Source organism: Aythya fuligula, chromosome 5 (genome assembly GCF_009819795.1).
Source record: "Aythya fuligula isolate bAytFul2 chromosome 5, bAytFul2.pri, whole genome shotgun sequence".
NCBI classification, from domain to species: Eukaryota; Metazoa; Chordata; class Aves; order Anseriformes; family Anatidae; genus Aythya; species Aythya fuligula.
The window spans coordinates 54,218,871-54,237,396 of NC_045563.1; the positions used below are offsets into that span (position 1 = coordinate 54,218,871).

Here is an 18,526-nt window from a genome sequence, read left to right on the forward strand (position 1 = left end):
ACCTGTGGTGGGAGGAGGAGTCTCTTTTATATCAGCTTGTGAATAGCTGCAGAATCACCAAGTGCTGTTCCCCTCCCTCCTCCTTTCTCCTCTGACAGCAGCTGAAACGGCAGGGCTCGGTTTGGCCCGTCCTCTGCATCATTTATAGCGATGCTATTAAATGCTGGACTGAAATGGATGGTAGCTAGGCTAATTTGCATGATTTAAAATGCCAGCTCGGTTTAATGTAGAGCAGCTGGTATATACTTAACTCCTCCAGGAGAAAACTTAATACCAGCAGATCGCATTATCCAGGGCTACACTGTGTTTATTTATTTATTTTCCTGTCTCTTGCTCCATTGTTTCCCACGACACTTGCAGAGATGTTCTGTGCTTTGCTGGGAAGGGCTTTGCTTTTTATTCATGTTTCTGTACGTCACAGAGCTGGCAAAGGAAGTAACTGGTCCTGCCGTGCGACAGATACTGCTCGTGGCAGCTTCCGAGCATCCACTCGCGCTGACCTTAGCAGAGAGGACTCTAAATTAAGATGTGACATGATGAGGGATGGTGAGATTAGTTGGAAGAGGGACAGGTGTAGAGGCCTGGATTACATGGATTACCGCATGCTCAATTTCTTAGGGTTAAATTTCAAGGTTGAAAATGGTTAAATCCACTATTAGGGAATAAAGACGTGCCGTTGCTGTGGGGCTGAGCAGGCAGCCAGAGTCATCTTGTGACGGAAGGAAGGAAGAGTTGGAGGATCAAAGAATTCCTACGCTATCCTGAAATAATTAGCACGTACTCAGTGAGAGGATGGAGGGAGCATAATCTTTTAATACCAACCCTTCTCAAAATTGACCTTGTCACAGGCAGATCCTGCTTCTCGCAGACAAGCAGATGTGTGATAGTGTCATTCTTACCGTGTCAGAGATGCTGGCATGGTATTTCGTTGTCTGCCAAAACTTTCTTACCTTTCCATACGCGATGGGCCTCTCACATGCTCAAGAGCTCTGCGCAGGCATGTGAATGAGATGTGAGGCACTGCACAGCGAAGCTGGGCTTTACTAAGCCAAGGCTCTGTTAAAGAGGTTACAATGGAGCTTTCTCTTTCCCTGGAAATTCTTTATTCTCTTGAGCCGTGAATTCAGCTGAGGTTTCTCATGGAACAGTATATTCCATTTTCTCATGGAACAGTATATGCCGATTTTCAATTTAGAAGACCCTGATTAGTTTAATATAAAAGTCATGAGGCTAGAGAGGAAATGTATCTGTTCATTTCTTTTGAGGAAGAAATCCTCCAGTATTATACCTCAAGTTCCAGTATTTCTATTACTCTTTTTTAACCTTTGCACTAAAAGATAGCACGAACTTACTCAGCTGACATCAATGCTGCATTTAGTGTATAGGCCACGACAGTCGTGCCTGCACAAAGAAAGGCCAAGTCGTCCTTAATGATCACGGGTTACTGTCTTTTTTTTGCTGTGAAAGTAAACCCTCTAAGAAGATGACTTCCTATAATCTTCTTCCATGAATGTAGAGCAGTTAAATTACCTTTAGTGATGAAATGTTTCATTACTTCATCTCGTGTTGTCCGTGTGTAAGATCATTACCATGCCTGCATGCTGGGGAAGATTATAGGTCTGTACTATACAGTCATATTATTCGTGCTGTGGTTTATTTACACACTCTGCATATATATAATAACCAGGAGAACTAAGGGAAAATTATATTCAACCCAGTTGAACATCTGAATGTTTTGAAGTGTAATGAACAAATCATCTCAGACATTTGAGAAAAGACTTGCTAATGATTACTCTTAAAGGCAGTAAGTTTATTTCATCAACATTTATCAGTCCTTTAAATAGACAGAAAGCATTTTGTGAGACAGTTTACAAGGTGCTGTTGTAGCTGGGTTACAATAGTGCAGTTTAGTAATAGGTTGTCAGGCTCCAGAAGATCATTTTATTTGTGTTTATCAGGTCCAAATCTAGGCTTATGGAATGGAAGAAATTAGCTAATGAGTTACCAAATCTTTATCAACTGTGTCGTTTGGATGGCTTTAAATGTTGTTTGTTATGTTTTTATAACTAAGGGAACTAAGGGATAAGTGTATTTCTTTTAATGTCCTTCCATAGATTAATACAAACTATTCAGGGATCCAGGTTTGACCTCTAATGCTTAGTATTCCTCACTGTTTTCCAGCACAGATATTTTTAACTTGCTGTTTCTAGGACTTTCCCAACTGGTCAGGAGGTTAGGAAAGCCATTTCCACCAGACTGGACGCTCTGTGAATAGGCTGGGAAGAAGGGTGAGAAGGGATTGCGTGGCCCCTTCGCTTGGAGCCCTGCCTTTCTGCCGAGAGGCGCTGCAGAGCTTACAGGGCAGGTAAGCACATCAGCCTGGGAGACCCACGCAGAGTTCCTCCACAGCCCTGTCACTGCTTCAGACAAGTCCTCTAGAGCTGCCCGCCGTGGTGAATCATGGCAACTTCCTTATCTCACAGGTGTTCTGTGGAGATAAATCCATTATAATTCCAAGCAGCTCAGGTAAAGCGATACCTGGAGCCATGGAATTACCTTAAATAGCTATCTGTGTGACTCTTAAGCCTTCGAGCTCCAGTGTGATCTACTTTTTTTTCCTTATCATTGATTCTTTTTTCCCCTTAAGGTAATGCTTGAATCAAAGCAAGAGATACTTGATTTAAAATCCTTTCCACTAATGATTTATGGATTTCAAGAAAAATTGTGAATATATGAGGCACATCATTACCTCTTTGTGAGAAGGTTCTCAGCTATAAACAGAATAGGTGTCATTATTTTGGGCTGTGTCTTCTGAAAAAAAAAGCTTTAATGCTGAAAATGCATTAAAGAGAAGATAAGAATTGAAGAGCTGCACACAATATTTCAAATTATAATGAGGAGTCTGTGGGCTGTGGGTTACCATCTGCACTCCACTTCGATGCCATCTGCCCGCAAGCAGAAAATCACCAGCAGAGAAAATGGTAGAATGTCCTGCAATTATGAAGCCACAAAACCACCAGTTACGCATGAAGACCTTGTGAGATTTGTAATAAAATCCAAGCCTTTGATTGTCTGAAAGGGACTGAAAGGGTAGTGTAAAAAACACAGGCCATTGAGATTTTGGGGGACAGAAAAAGGGGATTTTCAGTATTGCCACGTGAATCGCATGCTTAGCAGAAGCAAGGAATCTGCAGAGTGTTAATTCGTAGCATGTAATGCTGTAAACTGAGAACTATCTGTTAAGGCTGAAATTATGCTAATTTATGCAGTTCACATTGCTACTGCAGTTTAAAAATAGCTTAGTTTCTAGAGAACTAGCGCTACTGTATTGCTGCGTGCAGCAGGTTGACTTTGTGTTTAGCTTTGCAAATTGTAGCAGTTTGAACACAGAGCGAAACCCTACTTACGTGGTCTTTTTATGTGAAGGTCCAGCCAGTTACACTGCACTGCATCACTTCTATTCAAGAGACTAAAAGGAGAACATTAGTCCGGTGGCTTAGAAACGGCACAGGGGAATTAGTGGTTGCAGTGAATAGCTGCAGCGTTGGGCTTGAGACCAAACACTCAGAAGAATAATTCAGATTCAAGTGTGTTTTGGGCTTCTTCATATCCAGTTAGGTTTTGCAGAGGCTTGACACCTCTTGTTTACACGTGTAGTGCTTTGGAGTACCTCCAGGAGGCATTTGAGTTGCCTTCTGCCACCCTACACATCATTTTCAGTGCTTTTGGGATGCAGGAAACAAAAAGAAGGGGAAAAAAAAAAAAGGCCCCAAGCATATCACAGCTGGAGTCAGTGGGTAGTTTCATGTTCTTATTTTAAATTCTGAAGGAGCTTGAATACATCTAGTAGTTAAAGTCATCATGTAGCTTCATTAACAAACTTGCGGGCAACACTAGAGCTGATTTTAAAGACCAAGCAATTTGGGACAAAAAGTCATGATGTGGAACATGCATTTGAGCAGCTGTTCTTCTTAAAAAATATTGTGATGGGTTTTGCCAGCCAGGAGATAATTTTTTTATTTTTATTTTTTTTTATCTGCATCCTTTGCATCCTAAGGATGAACGAGCTCAGTTTTAGAAGCCTACAGTGATGGGTGGAAGCCAAGAAAACAAAACTCCCTTTTCTCCTTTTCTTCCACCACCTTCTGTTGTCTTCAGTCATGTTTCTTTTGCCATTCTTTGGATATGACTTCTGATAAAGTGTTAATGCTTCAACCCCTCCTCCTATTACTGATCATGTTTTCACATTTTGCAGCTGGCTCCTTCTCTTTCCCTCCCAGTTCACTAGCTCAGCTTTTCATGATTAAGCTGCCTTAGAGTCACGGCTGTTTCTAATCAACCTCAAGAGCTGCACATGTGAGCTGTGCCTCCCTTCTTTTTCTCAGTGCAACCCAAGAGTAGGGAAAGCTAATGCATGGCATGGGCTTTTGCTGAAAGAAGCGGGAGGTTTTGGGTAGGTGGCCCAAATGGGAGATGAAGGTCTGATTTCTCTTCTAAGCCATTGCACTGTATAAAACTGGTAGGTTTTCATGATTTATGATGTGTGTCTAAGTGGTTAATACTTCGTAGGTGAAACAACATGCAGGAGAGAGATGGTGTACTTCAGATATCTAGTTTAAAATAATAATTTCTCCATATTTTGCTAAGACCCTTTCACTAAATCAGGTCAGGAATGACTGGTAATCTCTACTGGAGGCCAGCATGTTCTGTGCTATCTGTTCAGTAGCTGCTGTAGAGAAAAATGTGGGTGTGAATCCATCTGATGTACCAATATCTTAGTAGAGATCAACAGTTACAATGCAACTTATTCAAGGTCTGCTTTAGGATTTTGTGAGTATTTTTTGACTTAATCATTGCGTAGATGCACGCAGGCCAGAAGGGAGGCTGTTAGAGAGAGTGTGGTGTATTCATTTTGAGGTACCAGAGTCGGATGTTACCAGAGGTGATGTCTTTCAGCACTTGGGGTCGCCCTGTAAATAAGCCTAGAAAGAGGTGTAGATCCATGACTGATTTTTGCCAACATTATTATAAAGCCAAATGAATCCTGGTGAGGGCAGAGCTCTAACTTTATATATATATAATCTTTAAATTTACCTTTGGATAGGTTGTTAGTACATCTCTGTTTAAAACCAGATATATATTACTAAACTGATCAAGAGCAAATTTAGAAACAATAGTTCTGGGTTACTGGTGGAGGCCAGATTGCTTTTTGATTTGTAGCCTGGTAATGCTGTGTGATGCCTGCAGCTATACTCGCTGCTCACGCTTGCAGTTGGAATAAATTTCCATCCACCAAGCCCCCCTCTGCCTCTCGATGAAAGTTAACCAAAATATAGGTTAGGCAGGACCACCTCGAGCTGCCCCCCAGCCCCTACAACTGTGTGATCTTGGTGGAGGCTGAGGGGGGCGGCCCTGGCGGCCTGGCCTCCTGTGCGCCAAGCGTGGGCATTTTCGGGTGACAGCTCGTAATTTGGGGCAGGTGACAGCTCGTAATTTCGGGGAGGTGACAGCTCGTAATTTTGGGGAGCTGCCGAGGCCTGACCAAGCCCTCAGCATGGCTCTGAGAGGTCCTGGCCGGCTGCGGCCCTGCTGAGGCGGCGGCGTGAGGCCTGCGGGGCCGGTGGGCGGGCGGCTGCTGCCACCTGGCGGTGCCGAGCCGGGCCCCGCAGCCCGTCAGGGCAAATTTGATTTCCTTCAGTGATTAGCGCCTTATTTTACTGAAATTAGTGGGCCGTTATCAAATTACTGCTTTTTGCACTTAACATAAGTGACTGAATTGTCCTTCCTGTATATAGTTTTATTGCAATCCTCTTAGTAGGGTGGATACAGATAAATTTTGGTTTAAAAAAACAGGACAGAAGTGATGCTTTCTCAGACACTCCTGTTCAGTGACTGAGCTACACCCTGCAGCTTAATCTGCAGATTCTCTGTTGCTGCGAAACACAGACATTTGCTGCAGTATTTCAGAGCTTCATAAAGTTTCCCTGTTAATTACTGGTGTAGGTTATCTGCTGTGACTCCTTCAGGAATCACATAAAAGCTAAGGTCGTCCTTGGCATATATGGGAATTCGGTCTGACTTCTGGTAGGGGTCTGACCTAAATGTTTCCTTCCCTTTGTTGTAGCAGCCGTGTATTGTGCTACAAAATCTGTATATTAAAGGGAAAAATGTAAATCCACTGATGTCATAAGCATTTCCTGGATATTCAAGAAATTGAAAGCATTACTTGATCTTCTAGAAGGAAAGAGAATCTCTTTAATAGAAAACAATGTATTTTAAACAGCTAAGCTGTCATTGTAACATCTTCTAGTTTATCCAAAGAAGGATCCCAGGATTCACCGTGCTTCTGAAGCATCACCTTCTCTGCCACCACCAGAATCGAGAGTGCAGGTGCAGCAACCCCTCTGGTATCCCAGCAGAACGTGCTCCAGCAGCGGCTGACCCAATCCGACCAGATACAAGGCATCAGAATTAATATTTAGACTTGTAAGACAGTTACATGGACTACTTGTAGTAATTTAGACTTCTCCCATTAGCAAATTTCTTTCTATTTGTGTTTTTCCCAATACAGTTAACAAGGCTGAGCAAGGTGATTTTACAGTACCTGGAATATGTTTAAATGCATCACTTCTCAACAAATACGCTTCCTTCACAAATGGCACATGCAGATTTCACTCTGTTCTTTCAGTCTTCTTGCTATATTTTCTGCTGCAGGAGGCCATTCTGCCTGGAAAGTATCATTATTTTGTAACTTGCTGTTCTCTATTGTTATGAAGGCTAATTTGATTTCTAGGCTTATTAGCAGTAATCACAGTTTCGCCTAGGAGCGGTTAAACCAGCAGGAAGCAGAACAGTCGTTTTGTCCCCGTCAGTTTTGAACAATTTCAATTACTAATATTCCATGTAATGGAAGCCAAACCTTACTGCTCATGTGCGATCTCTTTTCTTCCAGTTTGTACGTGACTGATCCCTACAGAGCCTGGAAATTGAATTGGATAGCGGTGATACACCACACACTGCTTACAGCAATCCTAGATTGTAATGTGCAGCAGTGATGGACGAAAGCAAATATACTGAATTTGGGACATCTTTCCTTTAGGAAGGATTTTGTTTATAGCTGAACACTTCTAGTCTTTTCTGTGGTTCTGCTAGCGCACTAGAGGGATGTCTAGTAATTGAATTGAGAATTGTTAAGTGAATAGAAAGGACTTCAGAGTTGTTTTCAGAATAATTATTAGCAGAAGATGTGGAAACTTGGTATGTCGAAGCAAGTGATCTGTAGGCTGGCTGGCTTACAGGAAAGGTGTTCAGCAGCAAGAGCCTTCCAGCAGCCTGCTTCCTCCCAGCCCTCCCTGGAACACCGCCGCTTGCCCACCGCTGAGTTCGGCTCATTCTGGGTACAGTAGGTGAGAGGTGGTGGCATGCACATGGCCCTTGGAACTGGCTGCTATCACCTGGGTTGGGTAGGTGGCTGGCTTCTGGATCAAAAGGCAGGTTAGTGAAGGGCAGACATCCTTAGGGCAAGCAGGAGTTGTCCCAGTGCTGCTAGGCCATGGTCCGAAGATGCTGGGAGCCCAAGGTGAAGCGTCCAGCTGAGCTGTTAGTTACAGGTAGAAGATTGGGAAATGGACTTATTTAAGGATTTGAAAGGGCAAGCACAATGAGCGATTTAGAACCGTTCAATGAAATCTTCTTAAGTCAACAATATCAGATTTGAATGCTTTTAGTTTAGTCTGGACTTGGTGTGATGAAAGAGCCTCGATTCCCTAGCCTGTGTAATGGTATCTGCGTGTTTCGAGTTATCCAAAGAGGGCCCTAACATCCTGTTGTCCAGGAATGCTCTGTGCCAAGGAGAAAAGTGTAAAACTTCTCCAAACCGTAAGGGTAGAACGCAATTTTTGGAAGGCAGCCTGAGGCAGATGTCACTTTTTTCTTAGCTCCCTTCCTTCCTCCTTTCCTTCCAGGTCCTGGACTTTCATCAATCAAACCTCAAGGTTCTCAAAACCTCACTAGTGCTGTCGTACGAGTTGCCAGAATGCTTCCCACATAGCTGTGGGTTTGGGAGAGCTGTGCTGCACCCTGCCAGAAATGTTCTCTGTGTTGGCGGTCTGTATCTCAGAGCAAGGGTCAGTGGAAAGCTGCTGCTTTGGGGCTAAATACTTGGAGAGCGAACCAAGCAACGTTAATAATATTTATCTTCAGCGGAAAACTAGTAATGGCTTGCTCTCAGGTTTGTTTATTTTTACCAGTCACATTAGTGAAGTGCTGTAATAGTAACAGCAGTGAGCCTTCCTCTTTTTTGTTGCGCTGTAATCTGAATGCTCTGCAGCTAGACTAAATGTTGGAAGTAAATCTTGTTTTCAGAGACCAGTTGCCTGCTCCTAGCTTGCGCAGATAAAGCATGTTAGCTTACACTGTGATGAAAGGTGCATGTTACTGCAGTTTATTTCACTTGTGTGAGATGCTAACTCACAGATAGGAATTACTTCTGTGTGGTTTACTTGCTGCGCAAAAGCTTCTTTCTGTAAAGGTGCCTTTTTTATAAACTGCCTTGGTACCAGCCCTCTCCATTTTTGTTCCTCTGAAAAGCTTACACCTTAGCTACCTTCTTTCTTTCCACCATCTGCATGTGACATGCAGCATTCTCAGTTTGCAGGGGTTTGTGACACAACTTAATGCTTGGCAAAAATTGTCAATCCTTTTTTTTATTTTTTATTTTTGTGCTGAAAGACTGCAGTTTTGGGGAAAATATTTTCCTAAAACGAAGCATGCACTTTGCACAGTCATTCTTTCATCTTCTTTGAAACTGCTTCCTAAGTTTTTTCCATTTCTAACTCCCAGCCTCCCCAAGTTTTGTACCTCCCCAATCTCCCAATATTTTGTACCTTAATACTTTGGAAGAGTTAAGTGATAAGGTGTTTATGTTCCATCTCTACTGTTAACTGGAAAAGAGCATAAAACACGGCTCAGAGAGGAACTATGGAAGTCCTGCAGAAAGAACCCAAAATTTTGGTTGATTTTCTCCTACTTCAATGTGCTATGTATTATACATATAGGGTCTTTTCCAACCTTAATGATTCTGTAAATAGTTTCTGTAAATAAAGTATGCTGGATGTAAATATATTGCATACATACATAAATGTGCTCTAGGTTAATGGAAATGCTGGAACAAATACATGCAGAGTTGCTAACTTTGAAGTATTGTTTCAGGGTATTTTTTATTTCCCTTAAATATCCTACAACTGGTTGCATGCCATCAAGTAAGCTCTCAATTTAATAACAAAAAAGCTGCTAGTAAAATGGAGCTCATTGATTAAACATAACATAATTTAAATATAACGATTACATCAGAAGCTAATGCACGAATTACACCCCAAATATACATACTTCAAACCTCACTCTTAACACCAGCCTTAGGGACTAGCTTAGTATTTTCTAGTACTTTATTTATAGGTACACAGCACTTGAAAACTGATCAGCTGCATTTTATTTCTGCCTTACTTGTTTGGTTTACATTTATTTTTTTAAAAAAGTGACTATTATGCCTCTCTTTTGGTCTTCTTGTGTATAAGAAGTGTAGCAGAGGAGTGTGTCTAAGTGCGTTATAAAGGTGCATTTTTATCAGCTACATTGAGTAAATGTTGAGTGGCGCCACTAAAATCAATGTAAGCCCACCCTATCTTAACAACGTCAGACTCGGGCCCCCAGTGTCGTGGGAATATTGTTGGGCAGTCATATTTCACCAGTTACTTTAATTTAGATAATTTTGTTGAGACCCCTCGATGTTTGAGGGTGGGATGTTATCAGAAAAAAAAATTGGAGCACAAAGATAATGTTGAAGACCCTTCAAGAAAGTTACCTGCTGCCTCCAATTGTGGAAATAATTTTTTTTATTTTCTTTATAAGCACAGCTAATTAGTCCATGAGAAATTAATTCATCAATCGTTTGAAGCCATCTCCTGTTGGAAATACAGAGCACTGCTGATGAGGAATTAGGTTTTTGTCTCCTAGGGAACAAATTTCCTTCCATGATTGTGTTCTGCTTGCCGGGTTCATTGCATAGAAACATGTCTTTGCTGCTGTGTATTCGCAAGTGCACGACTGTGAAAACAGGCTCGGGGAGTGGGGAACCTGAGCTCATCTTGGTGTGGTTTCTACAGAGAGTTTGTATCTCTATTTCTTCTTTTGGGGAGGTGAAAGACTGGGGAGGGAGAAAAATGGGAAAAAAACATGGAATCAGAGAAACATCCTCTAACTGGGACAGAGATCACTACGGAAATCAAGTGCAACTTGGTGGCTGAATTTGTGGGTATGGCTTTGTTGTTTTGCCCAATCTTTCACTGCCATAATACACTGTATTTTGGGTAGACGTGTTTTGCTCACTGTAGACCTTATGATCTCTTCCTCTCGCAGCGAATACTGATGTAGCATACAAGGCATACCAGGGAATGAGCATAAGGATTTATTATTTACCTAATTTTAAAAATAACTTTCAAAAAGAATACTGCGGTTGCAATAGGCATGCTTTAGGATATTTAAAGCATAGTTTGTCACTGTTTTAAAATCTGTTAAATAGCTTTAAAGGAGTACTATAATCTCCTCCTCAGGGCCTGGCCAGACATCAGTGAAAGAATGTTTAATAAAAATAAAACATAATCTTGTCAAATGTTTAATTTGATGTAATGAAACAGGTCTGAGTCTTTTCTGCCTTGCAGCTTATGTAGTCGCTAGTTACACAAGTTGAATATGAATTCCAAATGCGAAGTTACAGGGTCAAACTTCAAGGCAAAGAAGAACCTGAATCACATCCGGTCTGTTTTAATTGGATTTTTCTTTCCTAGTCATTATTGTAATGTACATTCTGAACAGACCAGAAACAATTTTTGTACTGAAGCGTGTAGCTAATTAGACACCCGAGCAATGAGAAATGGTGCAATCAGGGAGAGAAAAAAAAAAAGCCTGGTATTCTAATATGACTTTATAGCTAGAAACCTATTAACTTTTTATTAGTTGAACTCCAGACAAAATGCTAATGTTATGTTTTTAACGAAGCATCTTAATTTAGTGTTTATAAGTAAGTTACCTTAGTAAATGCTAATTACTTCATTCACATCAGACTAGGCTGCAAATCACAGTCTAGGTTCAGCCAATGTGGGGAGTGGATTAAAGCAATTAGCTGGCACTTTGTTTGCTGCTGTCATGTAAATATAGACAAACTCCTTTTAGAGTGATTGGAGGTAGACTGAAAACAGTAATAAAACTGCTTTTGACGCTCATGGGATTGGGATGTGCTTTGTTCGATGTGAACTCAGCTCAATGCTTCCAGTTGTTTACAATGGGGCACGCTGTAGCTTCTGTGTGTTTATTCATTTTCACTTGAGTTACAGGAAAGTATCAGTGCCAGCAAACCATGGAAGAAGCGATCCTTGATGATGATATAAGGGAAAATAAGGTTAAACTTAAAACTTTTATTCATAGCTTTGTGCTATTTTAATACTCCATCAAAAAGATAAGCCAGATTGATTTACTTTTACAGAAGGAATTTAGATTTATTTTCAACCAAGTGCTACTCCATTTACAAAACCAGAACTGATGACTGAGCATCAACTTTAGTTACTAGAAGAGCTTTTTGTAGACAGAAGTTGTTTTCAGGAATCCTACCTAGGCATCTGATCATGTGTTTACCCTTTTGGGAGATCTTCCATTTCTAAAAGGAGTAGGCATACGCTGAGGTTCAGATCCGGGTGTCCACCATCATGAAACAGAAGTTTCATTTCTACCTAACGTAGCCCAAAGCACTCTTTCTTATGAATAGTGCCGTGTTTGTCTCTTCCCTTGCAATTAGCATTTCTGCTTCTGTTCTCAATGCCATTCCTTACAACTAGGCAATTTACTGTCTGGAGACAGCAACTACGTAATGTCGTAGGTTGCAAACTCTTAGAAGCTTGCATCTATTTTTATATTTTTCTTATTTGATGTGTTTGGGGAGATGGCATTATGAAAATTGAGACACTAGTTAGTTTAAAGCAAGTGGCAAGAGTCACTTTAAAATACTGTGAAAGAAATTGGCACGCAAAATTGTTTTCCAGTCATTGGACTTAAGTTGTGAAGTACACCCCATACGTAAACACTGAAGGAAATTAATCTACCCATACTTTTTCTGGGGTCCAGACAAAACCCACTGGGAGTTTAGAAAACAAAGCAAAATGAAATCCTCTTTCTTCAAGCACAATTAAAGAACAAAAGGGAGAGAAATCTTTAAAAATCAACTTGAGGAATGGAGAAAAATGTGTGGTAAGTGCTATTTCCTTGTTACTTATATCAAACTGGCCCTCTGCATGAGCAGTACTCCAGTAAGGAGAATTCCTGCTACACAAAAGTGCGGTGAACCAGGGGAAGCTGGAAGAGGAGGGGAGAGAAAAAGAGCTGGAAGAGAGAAGTGAAAGAGCAGAACTAGCACCAAAAAGCAGAGAGAGGTCTTTGCTTTAGGAGGCTTATCTTTTAAAAACGTTGCAATACTGAGTGGAAGACGACTACATTTTGTGATTAAACAATTTCAGTAAAAGCAGTAAAAACTTGAGTGTTCCCAGTAATGCCTTGCCTTGTTTCTGTCTTCCAGTCTTTTCCAAGCCATTCAAAAGATGGACAAAGTCTGTCAGTTACTCTAGCAGTAATGGGAAAAAATGAGTCTTGGATTCCCATTTTCTCTGAAACTTAAACAATGTCAGTGTGCCTGCAGTGAGGCAAATGTTCTGAAAATGGTTTATCTTAATTTTACACTTTGAGTTAGTTGATGCAATTTTCTGACATACATTTTTGTCAGGGTGTTTTGTAAGGTGTATGTGCTGTCTCCTCGGGCTCTGACTTCTGCCGTGATGTCTTTTTGCTGTGTACCTTTCATTTTTCTTCCAGACTGCATGGCATGCTCATCATTCTTCTTGCTGAACGGGTATGTTCGGGCTCGGTTTCTGCTTCTCAGTGATTTATGGGTGGTGATGTTTGTAGCTTTTTACCTGTAAGAAATTCTGTGACCCTTCATTAGTTAGATGATACTGGATTGATCATTTTTTCCTGGCAGTGAGCTTTCAAATATTCTGTGGTGGAGTTGAGCTGCCTGCCATAAAATATAGTTAAAGCCCGTAAAGAGCTATGTGTACAGATCTGATAACACAGATGTCAATAAAAGCTCCGATAACGCACGTCTCAAAGAGCTCGTGTTTAGGGGCTGGGGGCAAGCCGAGAGCTGGTACACCATGCCTAGTGCATCTGTCTGCTTTTTATCAGAGTGAGCTGCCCTTGAGGAGGGTGCCCCAACACCAAGGGGGTCAGGAGCCTCTGCAGGACTGGCAGATAGGAGCTGCTGCCCCCAGAAGGACCTGTTGACCCTGAGGCCAAGAGAAGGTTGGAGAAATTATTGTCAGGGCTTCTGTTGCAGGAGTAGCTCACCTGACAAGCAGCTTAGGCCAGGATTGTTTTCTAAGATGTCCATTCATTACACCGTACTGTTTGGAGCAGAGGTGTTGGTACGTTTCAGAACAAATCGAGGCACCATCCCTGGAGATCTTTAAAAGGCATTTAGATGTAGAGCTTAGTGATACGATTTAGTGGAGGACTTGATAGTGTTAGGTCAGAGCATGGACTCATTGATCTTGGAGGTCTCTTCCAACCTAGATGATTCTGTGAAAACTCTCCTTCATTGAGAATTTGAATTGCCAGGTGTTTACATGGCCTTAAATCTTACCTGTTTCTTTACAGTTTCAGCTCCTGAAGTCGAATAATTGGCAACCCAAATTTTACAGAAATGGATTAAACGTGCATTAGGTGATGTATGTAGCCATGGAACTGTGTTTCACTGCACTTTGAAGCTTTCTGCACATTTCTTCTGCAGATTTCAACAGCATTTTTATTTGCAGTTCAAGAGATTATCAAAGGAGACGTGCGTTGTGCTATGTCATTAAGGCTCTAATTATTTAATTCCTTGTATCTTTGTTTTGTAATGTCAAATTAGCTCTTTTCTGACTGCAGCCTGCCATATCACCATGATGAGCACAAGTAGTATTTTTCTGTGTAAAGAAAAGGAATCAGCGCATGTAATTCTGATGGGCATGCAGAGGAAGAAAAAACAATTTCTGCTGTGTTTGAGCATATCAAGTACTTCTGTTTCCCACAACAATCTTTCCCGTATCATAAAAATGAGCATTTCTCTATTTCTCAATGTAGTCTAACTTATTAGCTCAGGTAAAACATTCACTGAGGGTATAAAATGTTTATGGGAACTTGTAAAAATCCTTTTTGGTTAGGCTACTGAATGAAGTGCAAATTTATTGCAAAGAGAGGGCTGTAGCATCCTTGTCACCAATTTAAGCATTCGTAGCACAGGACCAGGGTAAAACTACTCAATGGTTTCAACTCTAAATGCAGCTTTTTAGTTTCTCGTAAGGTTGCAAGTCACCACGTGTATATATATATACACATAAACAATTGAGAATATACATTTCTGCTTGGACCCACCATCTAGGCTTTCTGTTCAGAGAACTTGTGCTCTTGAGTTACCAACCACTTTATTTAGGTTAATGGAGAGCGTAAAAGCAAAGATTTGGGCAATAAACTGGCATTTGCTAGTTATCTTTAGGAGTTTCAGATAGCAAATGGAGGCTTGGAGACCTTCTTATGGAATTAAAGCTCAGTGTATGTTCTTTTATGGGACAGGTTCCAGAATTTTTGTTGAGGGCTCCTTTTTTAATAATGAGCAGCTCTACCCATTATTTAAACACTTTTTAATACTGTTGTGCATCTGTTTAAGAAGCATTGCATAGTTATTTTTACATTATTGTTGGTGTTAAGGGCACTTGGTAAAAACTTAGCAGAAACACAACGAATAACCCTGGCCTGGCTGTATTTTGATCTTTCTATTAAAATTCACAACAGATTTTCTTCAACAAATCTCTAGAACTTGGTAATTACTCTGTGCTTTTGCATGGTGAGGAAATGGGTAGAGGGCACATCACGTCATGCAGGAACTGGGAGCATGATCTGGGATTGCATTCAGAAAGTCATAATCCCAAGGTACTGCTGCTATAGGAGATCTTGGGAGTAGAACCCACAGGTTTCCTTGAGGAACCTGACTCTGGTTTGCTGTCTTCAGGCCATTATGAAATAAGTTTTTAATGGCTTTGTTTTCAAGCTGCTGTGATTTTTCTAGCAGTGCTGTGCTGTGGCAGAAGCTAAGAAAGTTTCCCCTTCTCATTTCTTTTTTTTTTTTTTTTCCTCTGGTTGTAGTGAGAAAGCAAATACTTCCCTTGATTAAAAGGAATAATCTGCAGGAGATGAATGGTGAGTGGCCTTGGGAATTTCTTAACATTTGTAGAAGAGCATAATGCGTTTGGTGATAAAGCATAGTTTGAGTTTTCTCCCCTGCTTCAATATTACCTCATCACAGTGGAGAAAATTGAACTGTGTGTTTATCTCCACAGCTCAGGGTTCGGGCCCTGCTGGATGCTCACCGAGATGTAATTGTATGAGTAAAGACACTGCAGACAAAGAGTATATACTGTGGGTGAAATACTCTGTCTGGAAACTCCCAAAAGTAGACAGACAAATGCTGTTGTAGACCATGTCTTCAGTTGTGCTCTTGGGTGGTGAACAGGGGAGAGGAATGTGGAGAGGCAGGGCTGTGTGGTGAGGAGGTTCAGTGGCTGCAAGGAGCCTTCCCAACTTGCGTGGTTCTTGTGGCACTCAGCTCCTGCTCACCACAACAGGAGCTCACTGCTCTCCATCACGGGGCTGCCTACTTAATAACATCAGCAGGGCTTACCCAGTGGGTTTTCTGTGTTGTTTTGTTGTATATTCTTGTTATTTTGGTTACTTTGCAGCAGCTTTTTCAACCTCATCGTGTGCTGGGTCAAAAAATTAATGTTTAAAAAAGTCAGCGATGACAACAAAACAACTACTTCTTGGTGCACTGGTGAGCCCTTGAGTACTATCAGGCTGCAGCTTGTGATGGAGTGTGAGAAACTTGGCGCTGCTTTTATGTTCCTTTTGGTTCTTGATGACTGCTGGATGTTATGTTCGGTTGCTCACACAAGGTAGGCAATAGCAGAGATTATAACAACATTCGTGCTGCTTTAACTTGGGTTAATACATCTATGGGAGGAAGAAAAGCCAAAGCGCATTTAAAAATGTGTGGTGATCTGGCCCTAGTAGGTTTGAATTGCTAAGTTGATGTTAAAAGCCAACTAAATTAGTAATGTGTAATTTTTAAAAGAATTTTCACCATATGGGGGGGGTTCTGATTTAATCTCATGATTATTACAAGAGTACAGAGGGGTGCATCCTTTTTTTTAGCTTCCCTTCTTGAGAAGGTTTATAGCTGTAGTAATGCTTTCTTTGTATGCCTCCTGTTCTTCAAGGATTTAAGATTGACATTGGGATTCTCCTGTCGGAAGCTGGGCTGCAGGGTAGGTTGTGTTCTCTCTCTTGGTCTTAACTCATTGTGGGGTCAGCTGTTTGGGCTGCCAGTAGGACTTACTGCTGTACACTGTGTTGGCTTAATCCTGTCTGAAATCAGTGAGCTGCAAGCGCAAAGTGAGGAGGTTGGCAGGAGCAGATCTGTAGCTGATGTTCTTTGTAGTGGAGTTTGGAAATAGCCACTGTTGATTATAAAGTAAGAAGACAATAAAGGTGATCATTCAGTTTGACCTCCTCTGTAAAGTAGTTCACAGGACTCCTCGTGAGTTATTTTCGTTCTTGAATTTATGATCTCATTTGCCCTTAAACTTCTCTGACAAGTGGACTAGTTGAAGCTTTCTGAATCTGGTTCTGGGCTATGCATTTTCTAGTCCTTCAGTCATTCTTGCGGCTCTTCTCCGAAGCCTCTCCAAAGGTTAGTAATCCCGTTGAACTGTTGCAGACATACCAGCATTAACTATGATGGCCAATCAAGCCCATCCAGATTTGATTACCTTTTACTTAAGCACAGGAATTGCACTACCCCTATGAACACAGCAAAAGCTTTGCAGATCCCCAAGTTGTCTTTGTATTCACTGGATTTCTGGAAAGTCCTTGCTCTGTGACACCCTGAGTTTCTCATTGCTGCAAGATTACACTTGCTATATTGAAACACCTCTTCGTGGCTGTAGGCAGCATATTTGAGCTCCTTTAACATTGATCTTATTTGTTTTGATCATTTACTTCTTCCATTAATTATGGGCCTCCAAATTGCCTAGACATTCTTTGCCCCCTTCTAGGCCATGCTTGAGAAGGTAAGGCTGCAAATAATTCCCGTGAAGCAGTCAGTTTGCATGTTTCCTTAATGATCTTTTCCCATCTGTTACTTACTTTTGAAGCAGTTTCAGTGCAGCCAAGGTAAGCTGCGTTTCATGAGAGATGAAGGCAAGTGCCTCACAAAACCATATTAGTGCCTTCAGAAGTTTCTATAAACTCAGCAGAAAATAGCAGTTTAACAAGACACATTTTGCAGCAATAGGTGCTTATTTGCCAGCGATCATACTATCTGCTTTAGTTGTGGATTAATTGAGCTTCTTCCAACCAATCTGCACTTCTGTCTGGGGCTCGTTTGAGGCTGATAAGGCTGATGATTACCAAGGCCATCTCACTTTCACTTTTGCAACACTGGCAGCCAGCACAAGCTGTCTCTCAGGCCTCCAAACCTCCCAACAGTTACTGGATATCAAGAATTAGCTGTTGGGTAGTTCTTTTGTTGGGCCTCCTAATTTACCTAATCTACTTATTCAGAAAGTGATTAGTTCTGAGGATGCTGTTCAACACCACCTCAAGATCTTTCTGAATGGAAATGACTGTTTATCATCCGTAAAGATCTTTGTGATCTAGTCCCATCTTCTCTCCCACATCATACGTAGCAGAAATATTATTATTACTGACAACTTTGTGATTTTTAACCTGCACTTTAATTTTGATATTTCCATTTTGTGATACATAAAAGGAAAACCTAAATAGTTATTAGCCTTTGGTAAAAGTAAATAAAAATCCATCTTGTGGTGAATAGAAAATTATAGTGTTTTTTGACAAAAGTTCATTTAAGACCAATCAATAAAAACTTCTAATGACACGCTGCCTTTTTGAGGTAATAATAGCAGCTGACTCTCAGGTGATTAAAAAGCAAAAGTAACGTTAAGTGCAAGAGCATGACTTTGTTTAATGATTATGTGGCAAGCTGCTAGCACACATATTTTTCATAAGCAAACAATGGCTTATTAGTTAACGGATTTCCTTAAGCTTTCTTTATAGTAAATGTTGTGCGGACAATGAGTGTATGCACTGAATTCATTCATAATGCTTCCAACACCTGTTTCCTCCTGTTTTTTCCAACAGTTTTATTTGGAAAGTAGGGGGAACTCGAATGAGGTCTCATTAGAGTGCTGGGTGTGCTGGAGACCCACGTGTTTCTCTGTCATTGCAGACTCACAAGTGAATAGCAGGCGTATTGTTTAGTGCTTTTATTGGGGTGTTTAGATGCCCTTTAGAGCTGTAAATAATGTCCTTTGCC

The 18,526-nt window shown here is 41.0% G+C and overlaps 1 protein-coding gene across 7 annotated transcripts in view; it reads left to right on the forward strand.

Moving 5' to 3' along the window:
* Positions 1-18,526, forward strand: part of NAV2 (neuron navigator 2) — a 395,640-nt gene that overhangs the window by 183,400 nt on the left and 193,714 nt on the right. The window contains exon 1 of one of the 7 annotated variants that reach the window (XM_032187596.1): positions 15,286-15,333. The exons of the other annotated variants lie outside the window; for them this stretch is intronic. Within the exon in view, the coding sequence (XP_032043487.1) occupies positions 15,331-15,333 (3 nt within the window). The 5' untranslated portion in view covers positions 15,286-15,330. Of the gene's footprint in view, positions 1-15,285; positions 15,334-18,526 lie in introns of those variants that run through there. 7 annotated transcript variants of the gene reach the window in all.